The 20,022-nt window shown below is 32.7% G+C and overlaps 2 protein-coding genes and 1 non-coding gene across 3 annotated transcripts; 1 reads left to right on the top strand and 2 right to left on the bottom strand.

Moving 5' to 3' along the window:
- Positions 1–201: 201 nt before the first annotated feature.
- LOC108981337 (glyceraldehyde-3-phosphate dehydrogenase, cytosolic-like) lies at positions 202–3,557 on the bottom strand. Its single transcript, XM_018952452.2, has 12 exons — positions 3,359–3,557; positions 3,203–3,235; positions 2,989–3,089; positions 2,759–2,874; positions 2,533–2,632; positions 2,174–2,320; positions 2,019–2,079; positions 1,823–1,920; positions 1,392–1,534; positions 1,200–1,283; positions 882–971; positions 202–509 (listed from the first exon to the last, which is right to left on the bottom strand). Exons 1-12 carry the CDS (start codon positions 3,360–3,362, stop codon positions 461–463), a joined length of 1,026 nt encoding a protein of 341 aa, XP_018807997.1. The 5' UTR covers positions 3,363–3,557; the 3' UTR covers positions 202–460.
- Positions 3,558–7,070: 3,513 nt separating this feature from the next.
- Positions 7,071–7,144, bottom strand: TRNAV-AAC. The gene has a single exon. It is a non-coding gene; the product is annotated as a tRNA-Val (tRNA).
- Positions 7,145–8,289: 1,145 nt separating this feature from the next.
- On the top strand, positions 8,290–10,658 carry LOC109015126. The gene is made up of 3 exons (XM_018997611.2): positions 8,290–8,611; positions 9,796–9,884; positions 10,285–10,658. The coding sequence occupies exons 1-3, from the start codon at positions 8,573–8,575 to the stop codon at positions 10,430–10,432; spliced, it is 276 nt and encodes a 91-aa protein (XP_018853156.1). The 5' UTR covers positions 8,290–8,572; the 3' UTR covers positions 10,433–10,658.
- The last annotated feature ends 9,364 nt before the right edge of the window (positions 10,659–20,022 follow it).

Below are 20,022 nucleotides of genomic sequence, written 5' to 3'. Positions count from 1 at the left end.
AGAAAACACCCAGCAAAGTAACTTCTTTGTTCTTCAAGTTAGTACATGCATGGAACACAGTTCAAGCCTTCAATTCCATATTCAAACGTTCTCACGCAGTTCTGTTTGGTGCTGGCTACTAATGGGAATTACAGAATTAGTATCACAAAAAGAATGTTTGCAAAGAGTGGGAGCAGCATCAAAGGAAAGTGCAAAACCCCATTCATATGAAAACCATGAAATGCCTTTAATATTAGCTGATACTGGTCCACTGCTTCCGATACACTTGTACTCAAAACATCCAAGAAGATAAAACATCCAACAGAGACCTACCGCGAGCAAAAGTTTGACAAAATATAGCAATAAGACTCGGGAGGTTTATTCCATATTCCAGAATCCAAACTCCAAACCGAGTGACACACTAGTAACTAAACCCTCGACTCCATAAACAAAAATATCACTCGAATATTCAGATTTTGCTTCAAGCATGTACAGATGCGATGTGGACAATCAAGTCAACCACACGAGTGCTGCCAATACAAGAGAGGAAAAAGGGAGTTAGAACTGTCATCTAGCTTCAAAACAAAAGACCAAGAAAGAAGAACGTGCTAAAAAGCTGGTGTTGAAAGTGAATGCAACAAAAACACCGGGAAATAACGATTACTGAGACAATTTCTCAATCAACAAGTGAGAAGGAATCTAATTACATGTTTTATAGACCATATTTTGGTTTCCAAAGTCTAGGTAGTAGGAAAGGAAGCCAAAAGGCTCAAACAAGTTAACAGAACAGAGATAAAAGGAAGCCAAAAGGCTCAAACAAGTTAACAGAACAGAGATAAGTTCCACAGATTTAAAAACATCAGTCCGGACTACATTAGAAAGCAATGGAAAAATAAAATTACCTGTAGCCCCACTCGTTGTCATACCAAGAGACAAGTTTCACAAAATTGTCATTCAATGCAATTCCAGCCTTGGCATCAAATATGCTAGATCTGCATAAAGTGTATAAAACATGATTAGAATTTAGAATAACCATGGTATATCAGACCTTCACTAACAGTAAAATAAAACAAAAATTTTAACTTATTTTCTTATAACATAACCATGTCACATGCTTGAGAGTATAATTATGGATTTAAATTCAAGAAAAGATACAAGCAATATGATTAAATTACAAACATTAATTGTAGCACATGAAAACGGTCCTCGCATTAATCTACCTGTTGTCACCAACAAAGTCTGAAGACACCACATCATCTTCAGTGTAACCCAAAATCCCCTTAAGCTTGCCCTCAGATGCCTCCCTGAGCATTGCCACAGCGAGTACATAAGTTAGAAAAGATTAGAAAGGATTCACTATAGACAATGACACCTGCACAGTCGGTATACAAGCTGAATATTCCAACACTTACTTGATGGCATTTTTTATCTCCTCATAGGTTGCCTTCTTCTCAAGCCTGACAGTGAGGTCAACGACTGAAACATCCACGGTGGGTACACGGAATGCCATTCCAGTCAATTTACCATTAAGTGCCGGAAGAACTTTCCCCACAGCCTATTTGACCACAAAATAGGCAGCAAATTAGTCAGGCTGCTAAATACAGCGATATAAAATACTTATCTGATAATAACCCCATTAACTCCTAAAAGTGAATCCAATTGCAGTAGATATTCAAGGACAGAGAACACCAATCGCATATGATGTTTACATGCCAAACTAAGCATCCAGACAGTTGGCAAAGATTTCTAACAAGCATGTCGTACCAATTACAAGCATTTATAGAATCAGGCAAGCCCCATGCTCAACAGCAAATAACACTGTCAATAAAAAGTAGTTAACTACCTTGGCAGCTCCGGTGCTGCTGGGGATAATGTTGAAGGAAGCAGCTCTTCCACCCCTCCAGTCCTTGCTTGAAGGCCCATCAACAGTCTTCTGTGTGGCTGAATCACAAAACACAGCGACCAATATTCACTAAAGCCATCAATTCATACAGCCAAAACTACTTCACAGAAGGATTGTTATATTACCAACAACTTACCGGTGATAGAGTGGACGGTGGTCATGAGACCCTCAACAATTCCAAAATTGTCATTGATAACCTGTACACAAACCACAGAATTAAGTACAATAATTCGCAAAAGAAAAATAACATGAAGAGTGGTCATAACCATATAAATCAATTTCAAAACAAACCTTGGCAAGGGGAGCAAGGCAGTTGGTAGTGCAACTAGCGTTGGAAACAATGTCAAGCTCGGGTTTGTATTCTTTCTCGTTCACACCCACAACAAACATGGGCGCATCTTTGCTTGGAGCAGAAATGATGACCTTCTTGGCACCACCCTGATTATCAAACAATTCAAGTCAGAAAGCCCCCACTATGAAAAACCCAACAAATAAACCCCATTTCTAATTCTCATTCTATATAAGTATAACCAATCGAATCATACAAGAAAATTTAAAGAGAGAGAGAGCGAGATGATTTTCCTTCCGACCAAAAAAAATTTCGTTCACAAGACTCATAATAAACCCTGACTTATTCGAAAAGATCTAACCTTCAAGTGGGCAGCGGCCTTTTCCTTATCGGTGAAAACACCAGTAGACTCAACGATATACTCGGCTCCAGTCTGTCCCCATGGGATCTCTTCTGGGTTCCTGAAATCCATCCACACACAAAAAGACAGCGTCTTTTGAGTCTGATGGCCACACTTCACACTACCACACACTAGAAAGAAGCATGCACCGATTATGCAATGAAATATGGAAAATGGAAACCGTTACCTGACGCCGAAAACAGTGACGGCCTTCTCGCCAAAGAGAAGGGTGTTGGAGTCCTTCACCTTGATGTCGTGGTGCTTCCAGTGACCGTGAACGGTGTCGTACTTGAACATATATGTCTGTCAAAAACTAAGTTATTAGTATGACCCTCGTCTCACACAGATCCAAGTTTTCTCGCTAATAATACGGTCTGTACACTGTTTTGATTTGTTTTTTTTTTTTTTTCATTTTACCATGTAGTCAGTGGTAATGAAGGGATCGTTAACGGCAACAAGTTCGACATCGTTTCTCTGAAGAACAACCCTCGCGACCAATCGACCAATCCTTCCGAACCCTACAGATCAGAACAGTATACGAACAAACAAACAGAACTCATCGGAAAATCATCTACCAGAACGGGTAAAAAAATTAAAACTACACAAACACTTAGAGATCGGAAAAATTTACCGTTGATTCCGATCTTGATCTTCTTGTCCGAGGCTGTAAAAAAACCAAAAAAATAAAAAATAAGCAATACAAAAGGATGGAAACGAAAAGCAAATCAGCAAACAAAACGAATCACGTAAAAATGAACGAACAGAAAACGGTATTTGAACTAGTTACCCATGGCGATCCGGGGAAGACGGCACTGAATATAGAGAGCTGAGATGGGGAGAAATTAGAAATTGAGATAACTCAGAGTAGAGAGTGAGATTTATTTAGCGAGTATGCGATTGGTGGGTTATTAAAGGGAGAGAGAGAGAGAGCCTGAAAAGTGAAAACCAGTGGCCCAGTGGGCTTGTCACGCGCCCACATTGAAGGTTCTTTGTTTTTTTTTTTTTTTTTTTTGAATGTTTTGAAAATTCCAGTGTTGTTTTTCAGCCGCTGATATTATAAACGGTGGGTCAGGCGCTGATACCGGGGGAATCCGGATTCTCAGCGCTGGTTTGTAAAAATGAGATGAGAGGGAATTTAATAGTTAGTAATAAGATATTTTGTGAAAAATTAAAATATTATTATAATATAATTTTTATTTAAAAATTTAAAAAAATTAAATTTATTTTTTTATTTAAAAATTTGATAAAATTATAACGATTAATTTAAAAAAATTTAATAATTAATTTAAAATTTTTATATTTAAATTATATTTAAAAATAAAATAAAATGATATGAAATCACGTCTATTTCCAAATAATGAATTACATAAATTGACAAGATCTGTACAAATTGTTTATAAAAAAAATTGATTCTATTAATAATTACTAATTTTTTTACACCTATTTTTAGGGAAATTGTTTTTATAAAAAATTATATAGAGTTTATCTATTTAAAATTTATACAAATTATTTATCTAATTTTTATCTTCGTGTCTTTGTTTCCGGTATTATTTTAATCCTTTACTTTAGGTATTATATAATTATAATGTAATTTATAATATTTAATTTTTTTTGATAAAATAATATTTACAATTTTAAAAATTAAATAATAATACATAAATAATGTTTGTTACACAGACTTCCAAATAAAATCATTATCTTTTATATTATAGATTCAAACCTTCTGGTTCTTTTTTGAACTTTTGCCATTTTGATTTTTGACTGGGGGGGGAAAAAAAAAGTTTGGCAGCAGACTTCAAAGACAAATTTTAGATACAATTTAATGGCAGTATAAATTTTTTAAGTAATTTTTTTGAAAAATAATAAAGTTGATTATTTTTTTATAAAAGAGCATGAGAAGTTTCGAATCGAAATATTTTATTTAAAGAATCGGATCATATGTCATTAGGCTATCAGACTCTAAACTATAAAATTGATTGTTAAAAATTGGGTTCTAAATGAGTCTACTGGTAATATCTATATATAATATAATTACTACATGTTTTCTTGTCTGAATAATTAGTTCATATAATATCAATAAAACAAGTTAATAGTTATTTAATTAACAAAAAGATTGATAACAAATAGTGATTATTTATTGTGAATTTTTAATATCATCTCGGGTTCCTTCTACCAGATTCGGTGGCCAGTTTGCCATGAGTTTGATGTTTGAGAGTTACATCCACTGTATTATATATTCTGAGGTCACTGCTTAGATCACTCTCATTTATTTGGTCAAATTTACTTTTAAAATTTAATCAATATCATATTTTTTTTATATTTATCTATTTCATTTAAATATAATTCTTATATTAAATTATTTATTCACTCAATATATAATAATAAAATATTATTAATTTAATAATTTTTTTATTTAATTTATTTTTATCATATTTTATAGCTCTACAAATTAAATATTAATAATTAAGCCAATAAAGATGTTCTTACATGCTTATAATACACATGGTTATGATTATGTATGAATTTTTTTTTAATCTTTTATAATAATATTAAATATAATTTTAGAATATGTAAATTTTGCATACACGAATATTTAAAAAAATATTTATTATTATAAAAAAGTTCATATGATTTTTAAATTTATATATTTAAAAAAAATATAAAATATACGCACTTTAAAATTGTAATTTTTTCTTTTCATGATGCTTTATTTAAAAAGTTCATATGGTTTCAACTTTCTCTAAGGTAGATAATAGATTGGAATCAAGCCACGTGGCTTTATTTAAATGACCAAACGTGGCTTTATTTATAGTGATTGAAACAATAATTTAAAAATGATAATAGAGAGAATGACAAAAAAATAATATCCCTCGCAAATTTTGACTTATGGCTTTATTAATAAGGTTATGTTTTGGCACTTTGATGAGATGGGATGATTTCAAAATGTTTTATAATTTTATTTTTAAATGTTACTTAAATACATAATACTTTTTATTTTTAAATTTTTAAATTTTTCATCTAATCATTATAACATTTTTAAACATATAAATAAAACACAAAAAACAATATAACTTATTCAAATTTTAAAATAAAAATAATATTAAAAATAATAATATTTTAGTTGTATAATATTTTTATTTAATTTTATTTTTCTCATTTCTCATAATCTAATAAAATATTTGAACTCAAACTATTTCATTATTATTAACAGAATTATTATCTAATAAAAAAAATTATTGTTGAGACTATCAATTAAATTCAGAGTAACCATTGTTATAGGGTAGGAAAGTTTTGTGCATGAGAAATGATAATTGTAATCGTGAACGTATAAATGACACGTAATTAATTTGAAAAAGCGAATAAATAAGAGACTCATATGAATTTTTTTTTCAATAATAGACCCACTATTTTTTAAAGTAACTGCACGACATTTGCGTACTCTACGATTATATGTGGTATTACTCTTTAAAAGAAATTATGCGAGATTTACACATTCTAAAATTGAAAATATTATTTCTCAAATTTATAATATTATAAAAATAAAATGATTTAGACAATTTTCTTTTTATATAAAAAAATTGGGCCACATTTTTCTTTTGGATTCGGGGAGGGGTCGAATCCAATACCTCAATTTTAAAAGTCATCATGCCGTATGCATTCGGCCGCAAATTGGGCCACACTTGAGACCACATGAAATGTTTATTTGTTATTTGTTATTAAAAAGATACTGCATGATAGTTGCACGTTGCTCGTAAATGAAGAAATGGGTCACAAAAAATGCATGGATGGAGGCGGGATCTTTAACGAGTAGGAGGCTAGTGCTACCAATGTTTTGAATATCGTATGAGTGTTTGTTTCGGTCGAGTCATTAAAATAAGATATTTTAATATTAATATTATTTTAAAATAATTTATATATAAATAAATTATATATATAAATTATATTTTAAAATAATAATCTGTATATGAATAAATTATATATATAAATTATAAATAGTCTGGTCTAAATTGAGAGTTAAAAAATAGGTTTACAATTTGAAAAAATGAAAAAAAAAAGTAAAAACTGAAATATTAGTCAATATGAATCGAAATATTGGCCAATACAAATCAAAATGGTTGAAATTCTGACCGGTACGAAATTATATCATTTTCTATACAGACTACATCACAGAAATGATATATTTCGACCGTACCATACAAAATTCAAATTTGGTGCTACTCCTGCAGAGAGAGTCCAATGATGAAATCTATTAAAAAAAATTTAAAAATAAATAAAAATTATAAATTTATCAAAAAAATATTTACTTAACAATTAAGTAAAAAAAAAAAAAAAAGGAATCGGTGGTCATTGGCCCAGATAATATGTCCATGGCCATTTGCCCATACCAACATCCCTCCTCTGTTTCCGTCAACCTGTCTGGATGGCAGTCTACTCCTTTACGAGGCGTCCTTCTTTATAGAGATTGAACCGGAGGCAAAAATAAAAAGGAACTTAGCAAATGGCGTCGCCCGGGTTCGAACCGGAGACCTTCAGTGTGTTAGACTGACGTGATAACCAACTACACCACGACACCGCTTATTCTTCGTATTGGACCCCATACTAATAAAAACATAAAGAAAGCTGGAAACATTTTTGTTTCTAAGATAAAAGAAAATTACACTTGCATATCTGTCACTGTAACCCTAAATATCATTTTTTTTTTTTAACTAAATTACGTCTAAAGAATCATTTGCTACGGTCAACGACAGCCAAAAAAAAAACACGTTCATTGTGTTCTTGCATTCCTTCGGTCTCTATAACAAATCATTGTCGAGTTAAAGCCTCTAGAATATGTAGTCTTGTAGATTTTCAATTTTTTTTTTCCCTCTCACCCACCAAAATTCAAAGTGTTAGGCACATTGGAAGGAATAATATTCTTCGAGATCCTTTTGATTCCAAACATCATATTCTTGGTCAGCACGCAACTCTATAATTGCATATCACATTATGATTTTTTATAATTTTATAATCCAAACATTCTTCATCATTCTCAGTGCTAGTGATGCTTAAATTTTTTTTAATAAAAATAATTTTATAACATGATTTTTTTTATTAAATTATGTCAATTTATATATTTATTTTTATAAAATTTTTTTATAGCCAAAGTATTTATCAATACTAAATACTCACTTTTATTAGGCTTTATTTGTTTTCGTATATGAGATGAGATGAGATAAGTCAAAATTAAAGTTAAAAGTTGAATAAAATATTATTAGAATATATTTTTTTAATATTATTTTTATTTTGAGATTTGAAAATATTGAATTGTTTATTTTATTTTGTATAAGAATTTGATAAAATTGTAATAATTAGATAAGATGAATTGAGAGGAATTGTAAAAATAAACGAGACCTTATACTATGTAAAATGGAACTTTTATGATTCTTAAAATTATCTTTTAATAAAAAAACTTAAAATTGATGAACTATACCATTTTATCACAGTAGAATGACAGTGTGCTATGTAAATTTTTCCTTCTGAGATAAACACCAACAAAAAAACTCACTGAATTATAATATTAAGGTCCATATTATGTAAATTTTCAAGTTGTAGAAAGTTTTTTAGTCAGAAAATTGCACAAAATTGGAGGAAATCTCAGTCGACACGAGGACCTTTGACTTTGAACACCAAAAACATAGGAATGGCAACCCGCTCGCCCACCGCTCCATTGCCAACCACTTGACACTTTTCGGCTCCTGTCATTGCTGACCCTTTCCTTACCGTACACACACGACCCTCCTGCATTTTCGGAGTCTGCATTAAAACCCACCGCCCAAAAAACCCGTTGCCTTCCATATATAGACCAGAGATAGCTTCCGAGATCTTTTCCTTTTGTTCTGAGTGCTTTGATTTTCTTTTGTTTGTTAAGTTTCTCGGAATTTTCGTCTCAAAGTTTCTTGGGGAAGGGGTCCTTCTTTTCTTGGTTGGTCTCTTCTCTGCATCTCTCCTGCGTCTCTCCGCTATGGCTTCCTCCGCTGTCAACAGATGGTTGAGGCCTGAGGTACGTGACTTCTGTGTCTGATCAGTGCAAAAAAGGAGAGGTTTTTTTCATTAACATCTTATGTTATTTTCGTTTTTTTCTAGCCATTTTCTGTTATTTTGGACCTTTGGTTGCTACATACGAAGCAAAACTCATGTTATATTTTGTTGATGCATTTATTCGATAATATATATATATGTATATATATGTATATGTCTTTGGGTTAGCCACTATATTTTCAGATATCTGGGCTGATTGGTTAATTTTCGATTTCTTCTATGCCTGTGTGTTTAGCTAGTACCTCAATTGTAATAAGAAAGGACTCGTTAACAATAAAAGTAGCATTGGGATAGATAGCTCAATTTTTCTCTCTGATTTTTGGTCCATTGGGATGACTAGAAACGGATTGTGGTTAACAAACCTTGATTTCTGGTCAGCCTTTAGATGTTGAAACAATTGAACAATGGTAACAGATTTTGATGAAAGCTACCTATTGTTTGATATGTCCTGTGTAATTACAATTAAAAGTAGCATCATTACCCAGAACTGGTTGTGATGTGGTTGATGGATGCCTATTGGCTATTGGACCAGACAACTGGTGTCTTGAATGTTCATATCACGATATATTACACAAACTGAAATCGACCGACATTTGCAATAGAATGATACGATGGAGCAGACAATTAGTTTGTTTAATTACTGGAAATCCTTTGGTGATCATGGATTCTGTGCATTCGGCATAAAGGACAGCCATGAAGAAATCATCTTGCCTTTTCTGCTTGGTTCTGTTTTTGTTTTTTGTTCTCATCCCCTTTTTTTGTTGTGATGACATTTGAGTGATATCATTCATTACACAACATAGTGTAACAAACAATAGCACGCTCATTTGCTAGACTCAGACAGATGTATTCAATTTGCAGAACGATTGAGACCCTGAAAGCGGTATCCTTTTCATTAACCTCACAACTTCTTCTACTGTCATCCGTGTGAGATATTTATTCAAAGAAATTTTAGTCTTGTCTTGCCAAGGTCTTCAGATCGAAGAACATAAGGCTTAAGCCCATTTTTCTTCTGTCCGTGCTTATTCTGAAAGATTAACCACCATATGCTAAGATTTTCACTAGCATGCAACCATGGTATTCAAAGTAAGTAAGGGTTCACTAAATGCCAATGTCTTCCTATTTCTTTTTTCTATTGGTATATAGGTATATCCACTCTTTGCCGCGGTTGGTGTTGCTGTTGGTATTTGCGGCATGCAACTTGTAAGAAATATCTGCACCAACCCTGAAGTGAGGTATATCAGTTTTACACACTCCTACATTACCAGTCTAATTTGATTTTTGCTGATATTTTATAAGCTCGAAGCAAACTACCAATCTAAATATACAAGTGCTTTTGAGAATTCTTTGTAACTGATTGCAAGCCCTCCCTTCAGGCTCAGCATCTTATAGTGCTTTAATTATACAATCCTTATATATCTGTTCCAGGGAATCAAACTAACATGCAATAAGATCTTCTCTGATATTTGGCTCACAATACGCTTCAATCTTCGTGAATTGATAGTATTTGATTAGAGAACTATGTATAAGCATCTTGTGGTTCTATAATATCAATACAATGTTGCCATGTGCATTTGTGTAATTCATTGTAAGCTTATAATGGTTTAACAGATCAAGATTTTGATATGCTATCAGGGTTATCAAGGAGAAGAGAGCTGCAGGAGTGCTCGAGAACTTTGAAGAGGGTGAGAAATATAAAGAACATGGCCTCAGGAAGTTTGTCCGCAACAAATCCCCTGAGATCATGCCATCCGTCAACAAGTTCTTCTCAAATCCAAACTGACTCAAATACTAGGATCTTTCCACCTTGCTAGAAATTGGACTTTTGAAAATGGCTTTTGTCTGCTTAATTGATTGATTTGGAGAGGACATAAGACTTGTTTTCTAAATGAACATCAGAACATGAGACAATTGCTTGTACTACAGGTTGCCAAGTCATTGATTCATGATCTTGACCATCGAATAATAATGCCGATTTTCTTGGAAATTCAACATTATCTTTATTGCTAGTTCTCTCATATTTGATTGGGTGTGTGTGCTTGGTTCTCATATTTTTTTATCATACGATTGCATCAGAAGCCAGCCAGATAACAAGAGAAAAATTAAGAACATGCTGAGAAAGGAAAAATAACTTGCGCCATGATCGAACTTATTTTTGTTTCTCTCTAATCAGTGTGCCATCGACATAGTTTTGCTACGAAGAAGAAAAGTTACAGCATCTTCACTAGCTCACAATCATGATCCACCTCATCCTATTGTAGCTATGTGTGTTGTGTATATGCTGATATGAGTATAACAATGACTTCATGGTCTAAAGGTTGCCCTACTTGTCAAGAATTTGAAGATAAAGTTATTTGTGCAGTTCCAAGAGCACAATCAAAGAAGATTTCCACTCCATTTTTGGCTACAAAAGTATATTAGAATTTTTTTGTATTCAAATATGGAAGAATAGTCTCCTCGACTCTGCAATATTTGGATCTGAAGAGCTTGAATCTATAGGATCATACCTTAAATCTGCGCCCCTTCTTACATTAGAGATTGCCTCTAACTAATCTGATTCCACCCTCCCATGTTATTAACATATGAGAAACGATATTTGCCATCCTGAGGCGTGCAAGTCTCACATATTTCATTTGAAAAAAGTAGGTAAATCTGAAACCTATATGAAAAAATTATTTTTTAATAGTAAACCTATTTTTTAAAAGAGTGCGCGGGACTTGCATACCTTAAAATTATAAATCAGTATCATGAAGTTGTACTCTTTACAGACCAAACTAATTCCAACAGGAACAATTATCCAACCCATCTCCTCATTTGCTTGTTCGCTACCTATTTAAGCCAATATAGAAGTGAAGTGCGATAACATTAAACTTCTAACCATATTTATTTATTAAAATCAATGGGCCTTTGTGTTGGGCCTAATATTCGATGTTATAAAACCCATTATGTCAGCACCATATATAGGAAGAAATTAACGGGAATCATGAAAATAAAATAAATAAAAAGGAGATTGGAGACGACATCCTGACCGGTTAACCCCACATGGCCTGGACCTTTACTTGAAGCCTGAAGCTTGTCTCATTACTGAAAAACCCAATCAATACCGAGAGGGCCAACCTACTACCAATACCGACTAGATAACCATCCAGTGGTGATAGAAGATAAGAATGATTATCATTTGAATTTACTAAGGGATGAACCTTCATATCCAGATTTAAATTTGAATAACGAATAACCATTATCACCCAAAGAATGAAAACGGTTCAAAAGCTTCATATAAGAGGAGAACCCAGATACGTAAAATCCATCCGATTCTTTGGTATTAAAGAGTTACTTCTCAATCACTGACTTAGGCATTGGAGACGTTCCCTCGAACCCCCAAACCATTTTACTCTTTGGTTGCAGGTGGTCCTGAGGTGGTAGCAATGAAACATGTCCATAACAGAGATCATCAATACAAATTTGTTAAACCCAATGAGAAATTATAGTTCTTATTATATTTTTTTTTCAAGCTATTCAGAGGCTGTTAAATCCATCTCTCATTCTCTTTGGGGACGTGAGATTCACCAACAAGACTTGAAAAAATAAAGATAGAAAAATCTCTGATCCCTTAAATCCCAAACCTCATACTGATGATTTTGAAGACTTCTATACATCAGCCATTATTCATTTTCACACCCTACACTTATAAATTTTTTTTTTTGTCATATGGTGTGTATGTGTGTTTTATAGGGTGTGTGAGTGTTTTTCATAATGTGTAGGGTAGTGAATAGTGGCTGATGAGAATAATTTTTCTTTCAATAATAGTATTAAGGCAATGCAGCACACCCCTCTGCCACTGAACAAAGCCACAAAGGACTCACGCACCAACAAGAATATTCAGGAAGAATAATTTGTAGCCTTCTAGAACACAGTCCTCTAACAGAATAATATTCTTGTGCATTTGTCAATACTAGAAGGGTCAGTGTCCAGATGTTGTTATGTACTGAGGTTATAAATATGTGTATTGTGATGTATGAAGGCGACATAGTATTGAGTAATTGAAAATGGTTATTGAGTCTGTCCTGAGTTATGCATTCTATCAAACACCTTTCGTTCAAAAGTTCTTCTCATTTTCTCAACATGGTATCTAGAGCCTAAGACCACCGTCACTACAACTTATTCATGGAGTCCCCAGAAAAATCCTCCACCCTTTCCGTAACTCCCTCCATCATCAATTATGCAACTCATCTAGTCACTATTAAGCTTAATATTGACAATTTTCTTCTCTGTAAGGCACAAATAGTGTCGTTCCTTAAAGGCCATCAACTTTATGGTTATGTTGATGGCACCATTCCCTCTCCCACAGCCTTCCTTGATGGTTCTCCCAACCCAGCACATACCAAATGGGTACTCCAAGATCAACTAATTATCTCTGCTATTAATTCATCTTTATCTAACTTTGTTCTTGGCCAAGTCTTAGATTGCCATACCTCTCAGTCCTCGTCCTCTAGTTGGTTCCCTGATACCAGTGTGACACACCACTTCACGCCTAATTTATCTTTGTTAAATCTGGATTCTGCCTCCTACCAAGGCCCCGACACTGTCAGCATTAAAGATGGTTCTTCCTTACCGATTCAAAACATTGGCTCGGCTCAAATCAATTCTCCTTCTGTCAAATTTCTCTTACACAAACTTTTACCTATTCCCTTAATCTATAGAAATCTTCTATCTGTGCATTAGTTTTGTGTTGATAATGGTGTGTATTTTGAATTTCAGTCTCATTTTTTTTGTGTGAAGGACTTGCGTTCCCATGAGGTTCTTCTGCAAGACCCTGTTAAGGATGGTCTCTAAGTCTTGCCATCCACCACCACTCTTCCCTCTTCTGCATCTTCTTCCTCTCCCCAAGCATGTGTAGGCACCAGAACGTCCGTTCAACATATGCATCAGAGGCTTGGTCACCCCTATTCTCGAATCACTTTTCTTACCCTTCATTGTTTTTAGCTGCCCCTTACTTCTCAACGTGGACTGCTTCAGTATTTTGCCTGCAATGAAGCCAAGGCCCATGTCTTGCCCCACCCCACGTCTCTCTCTCTCTCTCTCTCTCGATCTAGTGGGCCTTTTGAATTACTTTTTTTGGATGTATGGGCCCGATCCCAATTTTATCCACTTATTCATGTCATTACTACTTATCTATCCTAGATGATTTCTCTAAATTTATCTAGTTACTTCCCATGTAGCTTAAGTCTAATGTTTCCACTCTTCTTCTTGCATTTTTTAAATTTGTTAGTAACACTTTTTAAAAAAATATGGTTTCGATTCAAACCGATTAGGGTGGCGAATTTCGCCCGCTTAATGATTTTTCCAAAATCAATGGCATCACGCACCGTATCACGTGTCTTCACTCCTATCAACAAAATGAGAGTGTTGAACGTCGTCATCTTCATAGAGTAAAAACTGGTCTATCCTTACTCTTTTATGCTTCCATGCCTCAACTTTACTGGGCTGAAGCCTTTCAGACCGCTACCTTTTTAATTAATCGCATGCCCATACCTGTACTGGATCATAAATCTCCTTATGAAAAATTAATGGGCCACCCACCCGATTATCACTTCTTACGTGATTTCGGTTCTGCTTGTTGGCCCAATTTACGGGCATTCAATAAACACAAATTAGACCTCCGGTCCAAAATGTGCATCTTCATGGGCTATAGCCCAGACCACAGAGGATATATCTGTCTTCACCAGTCATCGGGCCGGACCTACATCTCAAGAAATGTGATCTTCAATGAATCTGTCTTTCCCTTTGCGTCTCAGCTCACTACATCCCAGGGCTCCTCTTCTTCTGCCCAACCTGATATCATCTCGCGGCTCGTGCCCATTTATTCTTTTTCTCATCTCTTAGCATTTTCGCCCCAATCCACATCACTTCAGCCCATTGGCCCATCTACTCCCTCAAACACATCTATCTCTCAAACCCTAGCTCAAGAAACTCATTCGCCGCCCATTCTGTCCCTCTCTCAAACCCTAATTCATCACCTACATCAAAAATTCCTCCCACTCAGACATCTTAGGCCTCTACTTTGCCGCCGTCTCTCCCACATGTTCAACCGTCCTCCTCTACCACATCTCATCATCCTATGACCACTCGCTCACGATCTCAGATTATCTTCCCTCGGCGTCACACAGACGGGACTATCCCGTGGTCACCCACCAAATTGTCTGTTTCTCTCACCACGACCACTTCTTCTTTACCCACATCATCCATCCTTGATGAACCTTCCTCATTTATTGAAGCATCCAAATATCATGAATGACGATCTGCCATGAATGACGAGTTTAGAGCTCTTCTTCAAAATCAGACATGGGACTTAGTTCATTTCTCTCTCACTTTCAATATTTTGGGTTCGAAATGGGTATTAAGGACCAAAAAACGTGTTGATGTTTCCTTGGAACATTGTAAGGCACGACTTGTGGCCAAAGACTTCCATTAGCAACTTATCCTGGATTTTACTGAGACCTTTAGCCCCGCGATAAAACCAGTCACCATCCGTCTTCTGATCTCCATAGCAGTCACCTCAAGATGTCCCATTCATCAGCTAGATGTCCAAAATGCATTAATGTATGGGGACTTTGAAGAAGACGTCTTAAGGAGACAGCCACCCGAGTTTGTCAATCCAGACTATCCGTCGCACGTCTGTAAGTTAAGGAAGTCGATTTATGGTTTGAAACAGCCCCTTGGGACTGGTTTGCTAAATTGACTGAAAAATTATTTACATTTGGATTTCATGCTTCCCGATCGGATTCTTTACTGTTTATATTTCGTAGTTCATTTGATTGCATTTACATTTTAATCTATGTTGATGATATCATCGTCATAGGATCAAACTCTGTGTTTATTTCAGACTTTATCTCTGCTTTATGTCAATTTTTTCCTGTTAAAGATTTAGGATTGTTACACTATTTTCTTGGAATTGAGGTTACATGGCTACCTACGGGTATTTTTCTTTCACAATCCACATACATCTCTGACATATTGTTTCGCACAAATATGCACAATAGTAAATCTATTTCCACCCCGATGTTATCTTCTGTAAAAATTACAGCCCTTGATGGATTTCTTTTCCAGTTGTACTAGAGTGTTGTAGGCTCCCTGCAATACGTAGCTTTTACTAAGTCCGACATCTTCTTTGCGGTTATCAAAGTCTGCCAGTATATGCACTGTCCTAGACTTCCTCACTAGCAGGTTGTAAAGAGGATTCTTAGGTATATGAAAAATACATAAAATCCTGGTCTCTTTTTCTCTTCTTTTTCATCCTTTAAACTCTCAGCCTACTCCGACACTAACTAGGCTGGGTGCCCAGATGATCGCAAATCCACTGGTGGATTTTGTGTATACTTTGGTACTCACTTAATTTCTTGGGGATCAAAAAAATAAGCTACAATTACTCATTCTTCAATAGAAGCGGAGTACAAATCACTAGCTAATACTACGTGTGAGCTCATTTGGTTACAATCCTTGCTAAAGGAACTCTGTGTTTTTCTAATTGATTCTCGTACTTTGTGGTGTGAAAACTTATGAGCAACTTATTTATCTGTTAATCCAGTTTTACATGCTTGCACTAAGTATGTAGAACTGGATTATCACTTTGTTTGTGAGCGGGTAGCAACAAAGACACTACAAGTCTCTTTCATTTCCAACAGGGATTAGATTGCATATATATTAACCAAGCCCATTTCTTCTGCACGTTTTCATCTATTATGTTCAAGCCTCACACTTCTCATTGTGCCGCTTGAAGTGTGAGAGGATATTAAGGCAATGCAGCGCACCCCTCTACCATAGAACAAAGCCACAAAGAACTCACACACCAACAAGAATATTTAGGAAAAATAATTTGTAGCTTGCTAGAACATAGTTCTCTAACCGAATAATATTCTTGTACAATTGTCAATACTAGAATGGTCAGTGTCCAAAGGTTGTTATGTACTGAGGTTATAACTGTGTATTGTGATGTATGAAGGCAACGTAGTAATAAGTAATTGAAAATGGTTATTGAGTCTGTCCTGAGTTGCGCATTCTATCAAACACATTTCTTTCAATAGTTCTTCTCATTTTCTCAACAAAAAGTTATCTTATAATTATTATAATCCAAAAGAATCATGTGGTCCAAATATTGACAATGACCAAAAGACTATTTCGCAATAATAAATGAGAAATTATATTTTATAGTTGTGGAATGTGTAAGCGCGGTGTAATCCTTTTAAAAAAATGAGTAAATATGAGATCCACATGAAAAAAAAATTAATTTTTAATAATGGACTCTACTCTTTTTTAAAACGATTACGCGGCACTTGCGCACTCCACAACTATACATAATATTACTCATTGCTTTCAATTTTGTACCGTACGGGCCTCAATTTGGGCCTGTACAGGCCGATATTTCGTCCTTCAATTTTTTTTTCATTTTTTCAAACTACAAGCTTATTTTTTGACCCACAATTCAGACTAGGCTATTTATAATTTATATATATGTATTTATATATAATTTATTTATATATAGACTATTATTTTTGAATATAATTTATATATATAATTTATTCATATATCAATTATCCCGAAATGGTATACAAAACGATATTAGTATCTAAATATTTCGTTCTAATATCTTGACCGGTACAACTTTCGATACGATATTCAAAATATTGGTATTACTTATAACAAATTCATAAACTGAAAAATGTCGGTTGATTAATTATTATTATTATTACATCTTTTTATTTATTTATTGGATTCACATGGTCAAGCTCGTCCCAAAGCCACCCTGAAAATCTTCAATGCCTCATTGAAAGGTAATTAGGAATAGATTTGATGCATGATAAAGCAGGTCATGTGGATATCATACGCCGAGTAAAGGATAAGTGCTGGCTGATGTGATGGCAAATAATACCTTATAATTGCATAAGAAAACAATTATTTATTTTCTGTCCAATTACCCGACACCATTTATTTATTTTCAATAATACCTTGGCCATATTAATTTGTTGTCTGTCCAATTACCCGACACCATTTATTTATTTTCAATACATAAGAAAACAAATTGAGTGGAAGATGGCAACATCCTCCCTTTATTTTATTTTCTTTTCTGTTCTTTTCCCCACCCTTTTCTTCTTGTCTTGGTTGAGACCAAAGTTGCTGTGACCGAAGAAGTTTGGACGGCACATTGAGAGTTACTTTTTTGTTTCTTTATTAATTCTTTCTGAATTATACATACTTAAAAAAATTAAAAATAATATTTACAATCATAAAATATATATTACCTATTTTTTTTAAAAATAAATAAATATAAGATTTATATAAAAAATTAAATTTTTAATAATAGACTGCTCTTTTTTTTTTAAAAAAATACACGGTGCTTACCCAATCTATAATATATTTAAGATTAGTTTTTATTATATACTACGTGCAAATCCTACATTTGATATTTTATCTAAAATTAATGTAAATAAATGCTTAATAAATATTATAAGGTATGCATATTGTGTCTGTCCCTTCATAAATATAGACTCTAAAATTGAAACAATCTGTCATGTATTACCTATTTATCTCCTATATTACCATAAATAACTAATAAATGTAAAGCACAATTATTCATAAAGCAATCTTTTTTATTTTTAAAGATGAAATGTGATGAGATGAATTGAGATAAAAATTAAATAAGATATTATTAAAATATATTTTTTAATATTATTTTTATTTTAAAATTTTAAAAAATTGAATAGTTTATTTTATTTTATATAAAATTTTAAAAAATTATAATAATTAAATAAAATGAAATGAGATAAAAATAATTATAAAAACAAACTATACTCCTTTTTCTTAGCCATATTTTAAACTGAAAATTGAGACGGCATTGAAAGTTTTGACCACAAAAATGCTTCAAATTTACCTTCCATAACGTATATTCGGATATTCCTCTTTATTCTCTGCACTTGCATGATAAAAAAAGAAAAAGAAAAGGAAAATGAGAGTGTAGCTGTGTTTGTACTCTTGTGAACGTGGCGTTTAATTGGATTAACAAAAATATTATTAAATATTTAATTGTGCGGTAATTTATTATTTATTTTTTAAAAAAATTATACTGACAAATATCATTTATCATTAATAATACAACCAGCACGGGGCCATGACTAGTGCTCACGAGAAACGATGTTTTCAAAAGTAAATTCTGGTGGAGGTTGAAAGTAATTGAAAGCGAATCTGAATAGTAAAGTGAGATAAAATAATTTTAAATAAATTAAATAAAATATTATTAAATTATTATTTTAAAATTAAAAAAAATTAAATTATTTTTTATATTTTATATAAAATTTTTAAAAATTATAATAATAAGATAAAAAAAGATGAGAGAGTTCTTTATTCAAACAATTCTTCGTATTCATGTATTCGTTGGGATAGTTCTCCTTAAATTATTTGAGTTGTATTTGTAGAAATTCTTTTCAAAATATAAATAAAAAGAAATTTATAATTTATATTCTTAAAATAATAAGATTAAATTATAAAAAAGTGAGAAACATCAATCATCATATTATTTTCATTGTGAAGATGAATGAAAAATACGCGAATAATTTAAATATTAAGGGATGGTACTAATTAAAACTTCTTGGCAGTCCAATAATAGAATGTATTGGTTTTGACAACCTAGCCCTAATCACTTATATCCAACATCCCATGAGTTATAAAAATCGTAATATTTAAGAAAAATGATATTAAGTTGTTTGAATTTATTTCTTCAATTTAATCGTTCATATATTTTATTTTTTTATTTAATAATTAAGAAAGTGACAATTAATATATTAATATATTAATTTTTTTTAAATATTTAAAAAATATTTTTAAAAAATACAATTTTCACTAAGAGCAGGAATCAAATATGGGCGATGATCCATTATTTAATGGTGCAATGTATATTTATGGAGCAGAAGAAATTATTAAAAATTTTTAAAAAAAAATTAAGGCTAGTTTGATTACACAAAATAAAATAATCTCATTTAATTATTATAATTTTTTTAAACTTTTATACGAAATATAATAAATAATTTAATTTTTTTAAATCTTAAAATAAAAAAAATATTAAAAATATTATAATAATATTTTATTTAACTTTTAACAAAATATCTTATTTTATCTGAAAACCAACCTTATTCTTATTTTAATTCTCTATCATATATTTTGATAAATTAAATAATTTCTCACTGATATAACAAATAACGTGAACCTACTAAATTAGAGATAAGAAACTTAAAATATATTATATTATATATATATATATATATATATTATTTGTTCATAGTTCTTCTCCCCGTAATATACCTGGAAAGGAAAAATATCTGGCAG

The sequence above is a fragment of the Juglans regia genome, chromosome 16 (assembly GCF_001411555.2).
Source record: "Juglans regia cultivar Chandler chromosome 16, Walnut 2.0, whole genome shotgun sequence".
Classification (NCBI taxonomy): Eukaryota; Viridiplantae; Streptophyta; class Magnoliopsida; order Fagales; family Juglandaceae; genus Juglans; species Juglans regia.
This window is presented reverse-complemented; position numbering and strand designations above follow the sequence as displayed.